This window comes from Melospiza melodia, chromosome 14 (assembly GCF_035770615.1).
Source record: "Melospiza melodia melodia isolate bMelMel2 chromosome 14, bMelMel2.pri, whole genome shotgun sequence".
Taxonomy (NCBI): domain Eukaryota; kingdom Metazoa; phylum Chordata; class Aves; order Passeriformes; family Passerellidae; genus Melospiza; species Melospiza melodia.
Window position 1 is genome coordinate 5,593,438 of NC_086207.1, and position 13,095 is coordinate 5,606,532.

A 13,095-nucleotide genomic window follows, 5' to 3' on the forward strand; every position below is an offset into this window, starting at 1 on the left:
TGGAGAAGCTTTGCCCAGTGAGCAGGATGGCTGCTGTCCTGCTGGACCCTTCTCTGTGTATGCCACACTGGGAATTGGGCTGGACACAGCAGCAGCAGCAGAGGGCTCTGGCAGCCGGCCCTGCTCAGGAGCCTGAATGTGACATTTCTGACTCATTCTGGGTGCTGTACCTAGCTCTGAGTGAGTCCTGGCCTACACACAGGGGTAGAAGACTCTGGGATATGCCATGACACCTTCAGTGTCTCAACCAGGTGAAATGACAGGTGAGGCTTGAACTGAGTAGCAGGGGAGGGATGAATGACCTTGGAATCAGCTTTTCTAGTTCCTTCTGTGCACAATTCCAGTGGCTTCCCTGGGGCACTGGAAAAGAAGCATGAAGGGGCTAGCAGAGCAGAATGTGGAGGTGGTCCTGACCATACAGATGGGTAGGAATAGGGTGAGGTGTGTTGGGAGATGGAGATGTCACCCCAGACATGATGTGACACCCCTGATGTGGCACCTCTCGTTCCAACCTCCTTCCATACAGTGACATTCAGGTCAGGCTGCTGCACCTGCAGCAGGTACAGAGAGAAGTGGTGCTGCTAAACCACGTGGCAGGAGAAAATACTCCCTTTGGGACATTAACAGATCCCATGGTACTGCACTGGGTGTGTTGGAACATTGCATTTCCACACGTGGTAGTGGAGGCTAAGAAAAGTTTTGGTGGTAGATGGTTGTGCTTTGGGGTGGGGAGTGCCTTGCTTTGGGCATTATCTGAAATGCTGGGGTAAAAGGGCCCCTGGTAGGCTCTGGGGACAGGTATGCCACAAATCTGGATAAAACACCACCAGGGAGCAGACATATTTTGGCTCACTGCAAGTTAGCAGAGACATTCATGGGGGTAACAATTCTTCTCCTGAAACAACTGGAAAATGCTGCTTGAAGGGCTCAGGGTGTCCCAGCAGGACGAGGTGGCACTGCAGTAATAATAAGAGCATCCCACTGTCCATTTATATCACATTACCTTCAGCAAATCCTTGGCAAAGTCCTTCCCATCGTTCAGCCCATCCAGGTTTGCTATGAACTGTTGGCATGACATCTTCTTGCCAATGTTCTGTAAGGCAAACAAGCAGCTCATTAAACTTGTGGAGAGTTTTGACTTTCATCAGTGACTTTCAAAGAACAATTTGATATGTAGTGCTGAAGCCTGGGCTTGTCCCAAGAGCTCAAAGGGCTTCTGATCTGATTTGCTGTTGGGCTCTCTGCTTCATTTGCTCATGCCAGCATCCAAATGTTTCAAATCTGGCCTCTTTTTTAATGGTGGAAATAAGACACCTGAAAATGGCCTCGGCAGCTCTTGCTGGAGAGGTCCTGGGTGCAGGCTCTGTGTCTCAGAACTCCAGACAAGCACTCCACCTGGTGAAATGACAATGTTTGGATGGGGCTCCAAGCCTGCTGTGAGAGAAACGGTGTGAGCTTGCAGTGCCAGCACCTGGAAGAGCCAGCACTGGGCAGGGGAGTGCTGCTCCTTGATGGAAGCTGTTATTTTTGACTGCCAGTACAAAAAGAAATGGTCCAGCCATTGGTACTGTGGAGAGGGCAACGCATGTGCACTGGGAGAGTCCCACAGCCTGGAACACACTCAGCACCAGCTGATGCCAACCATGTTTGGGAATGATACTTCCAGGCCACCTGGCATTCCTGATATCATGGTTTCATCATCTGTGGCATCTGTCCTCCCAAACCTTTCATCCCTCACTCCCTCAGCCTGCAAGGGTTGAGGCAGGCAGCCCCTTCCCAAGCCTCCCCTGCAATCCTACCTCCCCAAAGGGATGGAGCAGAGGTCTGGAAGAGTCAGTGGTGATTATAGGGCTCAGAAAAAGGAGTTTGATGTCACAAAAGAAATATGAGTGCCTCCAGTGCTATGTTATATCCTTCACAGCCTCAGTGTGTGGGGCAGACCCTGGTGGCATCGCTTGGAGGGGGCAGTGGAGCCAGGGAGGACAGCATGAGCTGCCACTGGTAGTCCTGAGGGTCCCAACAGCATCCTGACACTGCTGGGCTTCACATCAAGGTATGGGCAGGGTGAGCATCCAGGAGGATGTGGGAGGTTGGCCCAGAAGAGCAGAGTCAGAGCCCTCTCAGGGCTCAGTGAGGAAGAGGAAGAGCCTCAGTGGGTCTGGCAGGAGATGAAGTTGCAGCAGATATTACAGGAGATGTCCTGCAGGGTGAGATGTGTCCTCTGTGCAAGGAAATAACCTCCTGAAACAGATGACACCAGAAACCTGGGCCCATGAATGTGCACTGCAGGTGACCTGGGGCATCTCCCCAGATGAAAGCAGGAGGAAGAAGTGAGGCCTTGGGATGAGCTCACTGTGCCCCCTGCACCCCCTGCCTCCTGTTGCAGACATCTGTTATGAAAAATCCTTTCCTTAGGATTTTTTCTCCTGAGAAGCTGAGAGGCCTCAGGAACAAAATGTAAACAATGATTATCTGCTGCTGTGGAATGCAACAGGTGCATCTGGGATTGGTCTCATGTTGGATGTTTGTAATTAATGGCCAATCACAGTCAGCTGGCTCAGACAGAGAGTCCGAGCCACAAACCTTCGTTATCATTCCTTCCTATTCTATTCTTAGCCAGCCTTCTGATGAAATCCTTTCTTCTATTCTTTTAGTATAGTTTAAATGTAATATATATCATAAAATAATAAATCAAGCCTTCTGAAACATGGAGTCAGATCCTCATCTCTTCCCTCACCCTGAGCCCCCTGTGAACACGGTCACAGCCTCCTGTGTGTGCAAACTGGGCTGCACAGCCAGCCAGGCACTGCCTTGGAGCCTGATGCTCCTAATTATGCCTCCTGCTGGTGCCAGCTCCAGATGAGCCGGCCCCCTTGAGAGATCAAGAAAAAGAGGAGTAAAGCCCTGTTACAAATCTGCAGTGCCTGGGGACTGGTGTGGCACAACACAGCTCAGCCCTCGTGGCTTCCTCCCGAGGAGCTGCACCAGCCAGAGCTGCCAGCCAGGCCTCAGGGGGTACAGGGGCTGCAGGAGGCTCAGGAAAGGAGCAGACATGCAGGGATTGCAGCAGACAGGAGAGATTTGTCTGCTTGCTGGCCAGCAGTGAATTTTGGACAGAAAAGATAAAGGAAAGATCCAGCAGCACATCTCCACATGTGGATGGAGAAAGGGAGGAAGGCAAGGAAGGAAGGGAGCTGTGAGGTGAGGCAGGGGCTGCCTGGGACTTTGAGGCACAGGAATTGCTTTGCAGGGAGAAGGTGCCCATTCCAGCCCTGCCCTGATGCAGGGGAGCAGAAGGCACAGCACTGGCCTCTGAGCCCAGAGTGATTCAGCACTGGAGGCACTTCCAAAAAGCATTTTTGAAGTGAGTGGATGCAGTGAGATAACACAAATCACATCTTACAGGCCCTTTTTGGCGTTCCTCATGTGTGTGTCTGAGGCTCCATGGCCAGGAGGGCCAACAGTGGCAGTGGGAAAGGACACAACTCTAAGCTTTGTGTTATCTTTGCCCCAGGGCACAGATGGAGCAGGGCAGTGCTTTCTTTGCCATGAGAACTCCTGGAGCTCACACAGCACCAGCAGAGCAAGGCAGAAATTTGCAACTTGGATTATCCTACATGTATAGTCTTGATGCCTTAGAATTTAGCTTTTCAAAAAGCACTTTTGAAGTGAGTGGATGCAGTGAGATAACACAAATCACGTCTCACAGGTCCTTTTTGGGGTTTCTCATGTGGGTGTCTGGGGCTCATATTCATCCCAAGGGAATGTGTGATCTGTCCCTTTCTCTGGTGCAAGAGACCTCTGAGCTCAGCTGGGGCAGCAGCCACGCTGTGGAAAAGCAGCTAATTGCTGGGTAATTGATCTGGTCGTGGATGTGTTCCAGGCTGCAGGAACAAAATCACACCCCTGCTAGGAACCAACCTGCAAATTCTGGGTGCCAGAGAGGCCAGGGCCACACAGTCCTGCTGTGGGCAGCCTGGTGTCACTGTGCTCACACCTCAGAGCTCCCAGCCCTCCCAGGGCTGCAAACACAGCACTGCTGCTGAGCCCTGAGCTCGGCTTAGGGACACAACCACAGGGTTTGTAAGATTAATAGTGATGGACAAATGGAGTTAGGACCTGCCCAGGATCTCACTTCAGGCTTTGTTTGGTGCTCTGCTTTTTGAACAAATCCTTTTATTACTCCAGAAGGTGGCCTTTTCTGGTGGTGCAAAGGTGTTGATCTGTCACTGTCCTCTCATGGCCAAGAGGGCTAACAGTGACAGTGGGAAAGGACACAGCCCTCAGCTTTGTCTTCCTGGGGCAGATGGAGCAGGGCAGTGCTTTCTTTGCCATGAGAACTCCTGGAGCTCACACAGCACCAGCACAGCAAGGCAGAAATTTGTAACTTGAATTATCCTACATGTATAGTCTTGGTGCTTTAGGATTTTCTATTTTTCAGATCCTGCACTGCTTTGGTATATAGCTCTGAAACTCCATGGCCTGTCAGCTGCTGTTCTCCCATTTCACTGAGATAAAACAATTCCTCTTTAGTCCTGGAACTCAAGGACACCTCACTGTCTCAGGCCCCAGAGATGTAAACAACAGTGAATTGGGGGGGATAACTTGGAGTAAATGACTTCATTACCTGAAGCTGTAATTGGAGGATTAACCCCTGAGATGTAAATGAACCAAACTTAAAATTGTCTGAAAAACTTGTGACCATCTTCCATGCTGTGTGTAGCCCCTCAGAGGCTTCTGACTGCCCAAGGTGACCCTATTGAAGGCCTTCAATAAATACCTGCTTTTATTCTCTTAAGTTTGTGTAGTCTCTGTTTTAGGTGGCCACTCCAAGGCATCAGCATTCCTTGTTGTACTTGGAGTGTTCTTGGTGACCACTGGCTTTTAACACCAGCTCCAGGTGCTTCCACGAATAGGGAATGTCTCATTTTAAAGTTTTCTGGGTGGTTTAGAAACGGGGTCTGAGTGCACCTGAGTGGAAAATCAACGGTGCTAAGGCCAAAATCTCCTGCTCTAAAGCTCTGTGCCAGGTCTTTGCTGGAATGCTGAGCCAGACCATGCCAGGACACTGCTGTGAGGAGCTGCCCCTTTCCAGACACACATCCACCCCCCTCTCCTCACCAAGGACATCTCCCACTCCAGGAATTCACAGCAAAACACACACACAACATTTAAAAGGAAAATAAAAATCTAAAAGTGACATGGAATGTCATGGCAGCATCTCTAACAAGTAGGGGTGGGAGATCAAGTCACACATTCCCAGGTACACCACAGTTCATGGAAGTTTCTTTACACCAGGAGCATTTCATGGGATGATATCGGCTGCTAATGGCTTGCTAAGTAGGGAAGAACACTGCACAATCACTTAGGATTCCAGACAAACAAAACTCCTTACTGGTTTTAACACAATCAAAACAAGTCAAATGCCAGCGCTTGAAAGCAAAACACTAGAAGGACTGCACTTACCACCTGGTAAAGGGTTAAAGAGCAGAAAGAGAGGTTCCAGGAGCAGAAGGAAATTTTAAAAAAATAAACAAAAAAAAAAAAAAAGGAGGAAAAGCAGAAGAAGAAATTAATGTTACACATGCAGAAAATAAAGAGAAGATTTTTCAAAGAAAAGCTCAGGCATTTGCACACCTGGTCAAAAGAAAGTTATTTTTTCTGCGCCTAGATAACATGAGAACATTTCTTCTTACCAGGCCTCTGAGCCAGCTTGTCCATGAAGAATAGAAATGGCAAGGCTTTTGAGGTTTAGGTTGGCTTTTTTGTCCCTTCAATTATGTCTATCTTCCCAGAGGCATATTTTGGATTTTTTTTTTTTTTTTTTTTGCTTAAAAAAAACTAGACAAACTAAGATTATTTTGGATTGAAGTCACATAGTTTGCCTTTTGCCACAATGCTGCTTTTGCTGCTGCAGGAAATGATTTGATGGAAATAATTCCTTGGCTCCAACCATTTTGGCTGGAGGATGGATGCTCTATGAGACTGATCCCACCATTGTGTGCAGAGACAGGTCTCTGGGAGCCTCTAGAAGGTGCTGAGAGATCTTCTCACAGCTTCTGCCATTTTCCAGCCACTTTTCTGGGCACTGAGCTCTGCTCACTCTATTTTTTTTCCTATGAAACTCTCCAGTGGCTGCCTGTTACATCCTGGGGAAAAGGAACAGCTGAACTCACTTCATGTTTTGGGTAGGGAGGATCAAATCCAGACCTGTGTAAACCCACTGGCCCCCTCTCAGCAGTTTTTGGGGAGGGGTGTCTGAAGCACAAGAGGGAGCAGCCCCCAGCACTGGCAGGGAGGAGCTCACTGAGAGCTCCTGGGCAGGGCTGAGCTGGGCAGGATCACTGATGTGAGCAGGACTCGTGCCTTTGGGTGAGTGTGCAGTGACACTCAGGTGTGCTCTGTCCCCAGGTAGCCAAAATTCCACCTGCAGCAGGTCAGAGAACTCTCTGCCAACCCATCTCAATTGTCCAGCAACACACTGAGCACCAGGGGACAGAGATCCACCCTGGGAATTCCTTCCTGGGAAGGAATAAAGGATGGAGGCTCCTCCAGTGGTACTCACATGGCCATGGAGGTCTGTGTTGAGCAGCATCAGGGCACAGGTGAGTGTGTGGATCCCATCTGAAACACACAACAGTCACACAGTGGGGCTGCTGACTCCCTTGCTCATGCAGTTCTGGTGTTTGCTGTCTTGGCAGCCCAGCCACTGCTAAACTAAGGCCAGCTGCTGTGTCTGGGCACCTAAAGAATATCTGCTCCCTTCAGCTGTGTAGGATTTAACAAAACAAACCAAAACAAGCAACACAAAAAGCCCCAAAGACATCCTCTTTTCCCTCAGATTTCACCTTTTCCTAAAACAACCACCATAAAATTGCCTTCAAAGCAGTTTTCCTTTAAAAGACCAAACTTCCCACTTCTAAACCCAAGGCAGCTGCTTGTGAAAGCAATACTCCAGCACAGTAATATTCCAGCCCCTGCCTCTTCCCTGGTGCTCTCTAGCCCTTCTGTGAGGTCCTTCAAGGATCAGTCCCTGTGCCAGAATGTGTTTGGCTCTCAGTGCTGTCAGCTGGCACATGGAGACTGCTCTGGCTCTCCTTGGGAGAGTCTGTCAGCACCCAGCATCCCTGGATGGGACAATGACCCTGTCCTGGGCAGGGACAATGCCCAGGGCAGGGAGAGTGAGCAGGGTGGGGACAGTGACCAGGGAAGGGACAGTGACCCACATCCCCGGACAATGCCCAGGGCAGAGACAATGAGCAGGGCAGAGACAATGCCCAGGGAAAGAAGAATGCCCAGGGCAGGGACAATGGCACAACACCCAGGGCAGGGACAGTGACCAGGGCAGGGACAATGACACAACACCCAGGGCAGGGACAGTGACCAGGGCAGGGATAATGACACAATGCCCAGGGACAATGCTCAGAGTAGGGCCAATGCCCAGGGCAGGGCCAATGACAAAATGACCAGGGCAGGAACAATGCCCAGGGCAGGGCAGGGACAGTGACCAGGGCAGGATCCCTGTGGCCAGGAGAAGCTGCGGCCGTGTCTGCCTGGCTGTGGGTGGTTCTGCACTCCAGCCCTGTGCCCAGGTGCCCTGTGGCATGGCAGGGGGGCAGAGCAGGGGCAGCAGTACCTTCAGAGGTGCTCTCCTCGGGGTTGCAGTGGCAGTAGCGCCGGGAGAAGTGGATCAGCACCCGCTCCCGCTCCTGCGTCTCTCCCATCAGCGGGAACGCCTTCAGGAACGTCCTGCATGGACAAAGGGGTGCTCAGAGATGGCCTGCCCAAGGTGGGACATGGAAGGGCTCATTTGTCCTCCCCCCAGCCCCACAGTCTGCAGATCCATGGAGCTGTGCAGGGGAATTGCTGCCAGCTGGGATCTGATCCACCTCGGGCGTGGTGGCACCAGAATGAGTTGCCCATCTCAAAGAAAAATAATTGTTCCCACTTGCTCTGATTCTGTATGGGATGGGATGCCTGGGAGAGCTGCTCTTCACCCTGGGGAAGCAGGCTGTGGGCCCTCCTGTTGAAGCCCATTTTGGAGGCCAAAATGTGGTACCAAAGCCTGAGTGACAGCCTGGATCTCCCCCCAGCCCCTGCTCCTGTCACATGGATAGCTCACAGTGCTGGGAAGCCTGGAGGAAACCCCAAAATCCCACCACCCTCTCCATCCCAGAGCTCACCTGAGTGCTTTGTCAAGGGTCAGGCCAGTGAAGTCAAAGAAGCTGAGATACTCTTCTGCTACCAACTTGCTAAATTCATTACTGCAATTAAAAAGGGAGTGGTCAGGGAAGAAGACATTGTCCACAAGAGGAACAGCAGAATGCTGCCTCTGGGCCAGCTCAATCCCAGCAAGACACTGCAGACACCATCTCAGACACAGGGAGAACTGCTCCTGGCCTGGAGTGCTGCTGGAAGACCTCCCTGATGTGCCCACAGCCATCCCCAGACACCTGAGAATGAGACACCAGACCGGTCTCCAGCTGCCCTGCTGGAGCCTGCTGGCAGAGCCTGCTCCCACACCAGCCAGAGGAGCCATGGGGATATCCTGAGCTCCTCCAACACCTGGTTCTCTCCCAGTGCTGGCTGTGTCCCCTCTCCCACTGCAATGTCCCTGTTCTCACCCACAGAGGCTCCCATCCCACCCTCCCAGCACAGCCCCTGCTCCTGGGGCAGGTGGGTGCTGCTGGACGCTGCAGCAGGAGAGTTCCAGGCACGGCTGCTGGCTCTGCCAAAGGGGCTGGACAGTGCCACAAGACATCAGAAGGCAGCCAGGCCCCTGCAAACAACAAATTCCTGCATTTCCAGGAACCCAATGACATAGATGTGACCCTTTTCCCTGAGCCCCAGAGGCATTTAACATGCCCCAGGCCATGGGATAACAACAGGGGCCAGGGCAAGACCCTGTCCCACCCTAAGATGGACTTTTGTGTTTGCTCTGGTTTCCTCACTCAGGAGTTATCCTCCTCTGTCTCTGTGCCAGTGCCAGCCCTTCCTGCAGGAATGGGTGACAGTTCCACCATGACAGAGGCATTGCTACAAGGAGAGCAAGGCATTTCCCATGGGGACATTCCTGCCATGCTCTGGCTGGTGGCCCTGCAAGGCATTTCCTGTGGGGACATGCCTGGCATCCTCTGGCTGCTGCCCTTTCAGCCTCCACAGAGCTCCTCTCACCTTACAGCCCAGTGTGGTGCTCCATCCCTCTGCCTGCCTTGGGAGGGACAAGGCACCAGGAGTTCTGACTGGGTCACAAGCCACCCCAAGGGGACACAGGAGTGTCACAGACATCTTTTATGGAAAATCCTTTCCTTAGGATTTTTCCTCCTGAGAAGCTGAGAGGCCTCAAGAACAAAATGTAAACAATGGTTATCTGCTGCTGTGGAATGCAACAGGTGCATCTGTGATTAGCCCATGTTGGTTGTTCCTAATTAATGGCCAATCACAGTCAGCTGGCTTGGACAGAGAGTCCAAGCCACAAACCTTTGTTATCATTCCTTCTTTTTCTATTCTTAGCTAGCCTTCTGATGAAATCCTTTCTTCTATTCTTTTAGTATAGTTTTAATATAATATATATCATAAAATAATAAATCAAGCCTTCTGAAACATGGAGTCAGATCCTCGTCTCTTCCCTCATCCTCAGACCCCTGTGAACACGGTCACACAGGAGCCCTGGCCTTTCTCCCAGTCCATTCCCATGTGTCTGGACATGGAAAATTTGTGATGTTTTACCTGAACCCCACTGCCCTGAGGAGCTGGGCTCCTTTTGGCAGTACCTGGGGCACATCAGTGCCATAAGAACCCGTGTGAGTAAAATCTCATCTCTGGGGGGTGAAACAGGCCTTGTGCCCTTGTTGTGCTGCCCAAGGCTGGGATCCTGATAGTGCCCACATCCCTGGGCAGTGCTGGAGCTGTCCTGGGCTCTGCCACAGGGATTTGGTGAGCACAACTCTTGGAAACCCTACAGGGAAGTGCCACCTTCACAGCCTGGGACAGTTCAACCAGCACAAGATGTCCTGTGGACACTGATGGAGCTGAGAGGGCCCCAGACCAATGCTGGAACAAGAGAGTTCCATGGAGAGTTCAGTTTCCCAAACATCTGCCAATGCTAATTTCAGGGTTTTAGGTTAATTTCACAGAACTGAGGCAGATGGAAACAAACTGTGGGGAGATATCCAACCTTGTTTGTCAAGCCTTTTCTGCCTGTTTGACAATGATGAATAGTTTTGGCTTTGGTTTACTTTATCTTTTTTAATTTTTTCTAGAAAATTGCCAATTATCACAAAGAAAAAAGAAGTGATAAAATGAGATTTCACTTTTTGTACAGCCCTCCTACATAGAGCTGGTCGGAAAGCATCACTTAAACTTAGTCTGTTCCCAGCACTATAGGTTGGTCTTACATTGTCTTAAGTGAGCAAGACTGACTTAATACCTATATTAATACCTAAAAATACCTATCTTCACCCTATTTCCTTTTCTGCTCTGCCAATCCACCCAAGAGTCTGCAGCTCTATTTAGGTCTCATGTCAGGAAATGGTTCAGATGTCAAACCCAGCTGATCAAAACAAAACTTTTGTTTCAAAGGCAGTGTGAATTCCCAGATGTGGGTCACCAAACAGCCTCCCCCGAGGTGTGAGGGCTGCAGGTGTGAGTGAGGACTGCAGGAAATAGCAAAGGGACAGACTCAGAAACCCAGTGCTTGAAAGTTCCCCCCTCAGTGAGCTGTCATGGCAAATTTGAAAGAAAGGAGAGGATGTTACACACCTGAGGCAAGAGCAGCCAGCAATGCACCTGCTACAAGAACCTCAGCAAAGGAGGAGAATGAGGATTTGCCAGGTGATGCAAAGAGCCTCTCTAGGAGACAATTCCTGGGCTGCTCCTGTCCCAGCACTGAGCTGGGAATCACACAGAAGCTTTGGTACTGAAAGTGTGAGTATTTGCTGAGGGACAGGTGTGTTCTGCTGATCTGGGCAGGGGGGAGACATTCCAAGGACAAAAGAAAAAAAAAAAAAAATCCCAGCAACACAGGTTATATCTGATCCAGGCAAAGGATGATGGGGATTGGTGCCTTCACACCCACTGGCATCCTAAAATAATCTGTTACTGCTACACTCGTTGCTGTTACTCTGTCTCTTAGAAATCTCTGCACCTCTCCCACTTTTGAATATTTTTTGATTTCCCTTCTGCCTTACCCAGGCAAATCTACCAGCTGAAGAGCCTGGACCTCCCTGTGTGTCCCTGGCTCTCCAGCCAACCCTTCCTACCCTCACACACACTGGGTTGGGAGGCTCTGCAGCAAGGGCATTTTGGGGTGCAGACATGAAAAACCTGGGGAGTGGAGGGAGCCCAGTGCACGGGCAGGTCTGGCACCCAAACCCTCCAGCCTGGGGATTGCTTTGGTCCTGCTGGGCTCTTCCCAAAGGCAGGAAGCTCTTGGTTCTGGTGGGCAGCAGCTTGTGACATTTACTGCCCAATTCTGCAGGCAGCTTGTAGCATTCCTATTTTAAGGACATTGGGCTCCCAGCTTCAGCTGGAAAGATCTCCTGTTGGGGAAGATGAAACAGGAAAGCCTTATAAATATGATTGTCTGGCAAAAGATTTTGAGAATATGGAAACTATAAGCGAGATTGAAATGAAAGCAAGCTTTGAGATCCCTCAGTTACTGAACAACTGGAAAACAATGGTGTGGCCAGCTGAAGGTGATCCCCTTTTGATGAAACAACACCCTGTGCTTGCAGACAGGTCCAAGGGTCAGAGCAGACCCTACAGCTTGGCAGAAGGGGCCCAAAGAGGAGTTTTTAGGGTTTAAAATGTAACACAGTATGGTGATGTAATGATTCTTACAGGCTGTATGTAAATGCTGTAGGATTTGTATCTTGTACTAGATTGGCTAGTGAGAATCAGAATATTCAACACAGAAGAAGATGAATTGTATTGTAACGGGAGCCTTGCTATCGTATCCTCTCATCCTCTCTTTCACTCTCTCATCCTCTTTACCACACTCTTGCCTTCTCTCTCTGTACCACTCTCTTCTCTTTACTGCTCTAAGCTGTGGCTGGCAGCTCCCAGCAGGGCCCTAATAAACCCCAAGTTCCACCACCCAGCTTCAGAGATCTCTCATCTCCATCCATCCATCCATCCCAACCATCCTACCCCCCAGCACTCCTACAACCTCCAGCAGCCCCAACTCCCTCCAGCACCCAGACTTGACCCTTGCTGCCTTTTGCTGCCCTCCCATCACGAGCAGTGCCCCCCATGCCCAGCCTGTCACCCTGGCAGGGCTGCCCCACGTACTTCTTGCCGAGCTGCCGGGCCACGTCGCAGCGCTTGAAGCCCTCGAGGTTGTAGAGGCGCTTGGCCAACCTCTTGGCAGCCTCGCTGTCCGCCCTGCAGCCGTTGGCCAGCGTGTCCGTGCTGCCCTGGTCCAGCTGCTCCGTGCTGCCCATGTCTGAGTCCGAGTCCGACAGCGTGTCCTTCAGGCTGGCATCGCTGTGCAGAGACAAGAAATGTTCAAGGAGCCGCAGCATGGCACCACGAAAGCCGCGGAAAACGCCGCCTTTCCACCTTTTGATTTCTTCTTGCCCTCACACAAAAAAAAAAAAAAAAAAAAAAAAGTACGAAAAACCAGCAATATGGCTGTGAACTGGACATTGCACAAGCCCTCCTTCATTTCAGCTGAAATGAAACAGTGCAGTGTAATTCCAAATTGGTAGGAAAGGTCGGAGAGAAGGCGGCTTCCCCCCTGAGAAATGAGGGTGTGGCAAAGTAAGCAGCCTCAACACCTTTTAAGCTCCCTCTCTCCTCACTGGGGATCCCAAGCTCTTTCCAAGCCATGGACATCATGGAAATTTTAGGGATAGATGTTATGCTTTTCAGTTCAGGTTATTTGCTGAGGATGGGAAGCTGCACTTGTACAAATCATGTCAATGGGACTGGCACCAGACCAGCCTTTACTGGTGAGCTGCTCCCCTGCAGTTGCCTGCTGGCCTTGTGGCCAGCTGTGCCCAGAGACATTGCTCTGAGCAGCCCTGCTGGCACCATGTAGGTGGGCATACAGCCCTTTATCTGCCTGCCCAAGGCCACTTAGAGCACCAATTC

At 50.8% G+C, this 13,095-nt stretch overlaps 1 protein-coding gene across 3 annotated transcripts in view; it reads right to left on the minus strand.

Moving 5' to 3' along the window:
• The window catches only part of PSD2 (pleckstrin and Sec7 domain containing 2), a 79,789-nt gene that overhangs the window by 17,911 nt on the left and 48,783 nt on the right, over positions 1-13,095 (minus strand). For 2 of the 3 annotated variants that reach the window (XM_063168540.1, XM_063168539.1), the window contains exons 5-9: positions 12,292-12,486; positions 8,184-8,264; positions 7,637-7,749; positions 6,562-6,624; positions 1,004-1,092 (exon numbers count right to left, since the gene is read on the minus strand). In XM_063168540.1, coding sequence (XP_063024610.1) covers positions 1,004-1,092; positions 6,562-6,624; positions 7,637-7,749; positions 8,184-8,264; positions 12,292-12,486 — 541 coding nt within the window. Of the gene's footprint in view, positions 1-1,003; positions 1,094-6,561; positions 6,625-7,636; positions 7,750-8,183; positions 8,265-12,291; positions 12,487-13,095 lie in introns of all 3 variants that reach the window. The other variant, XM_063168541.1, reaches the window with a different exon arrangement.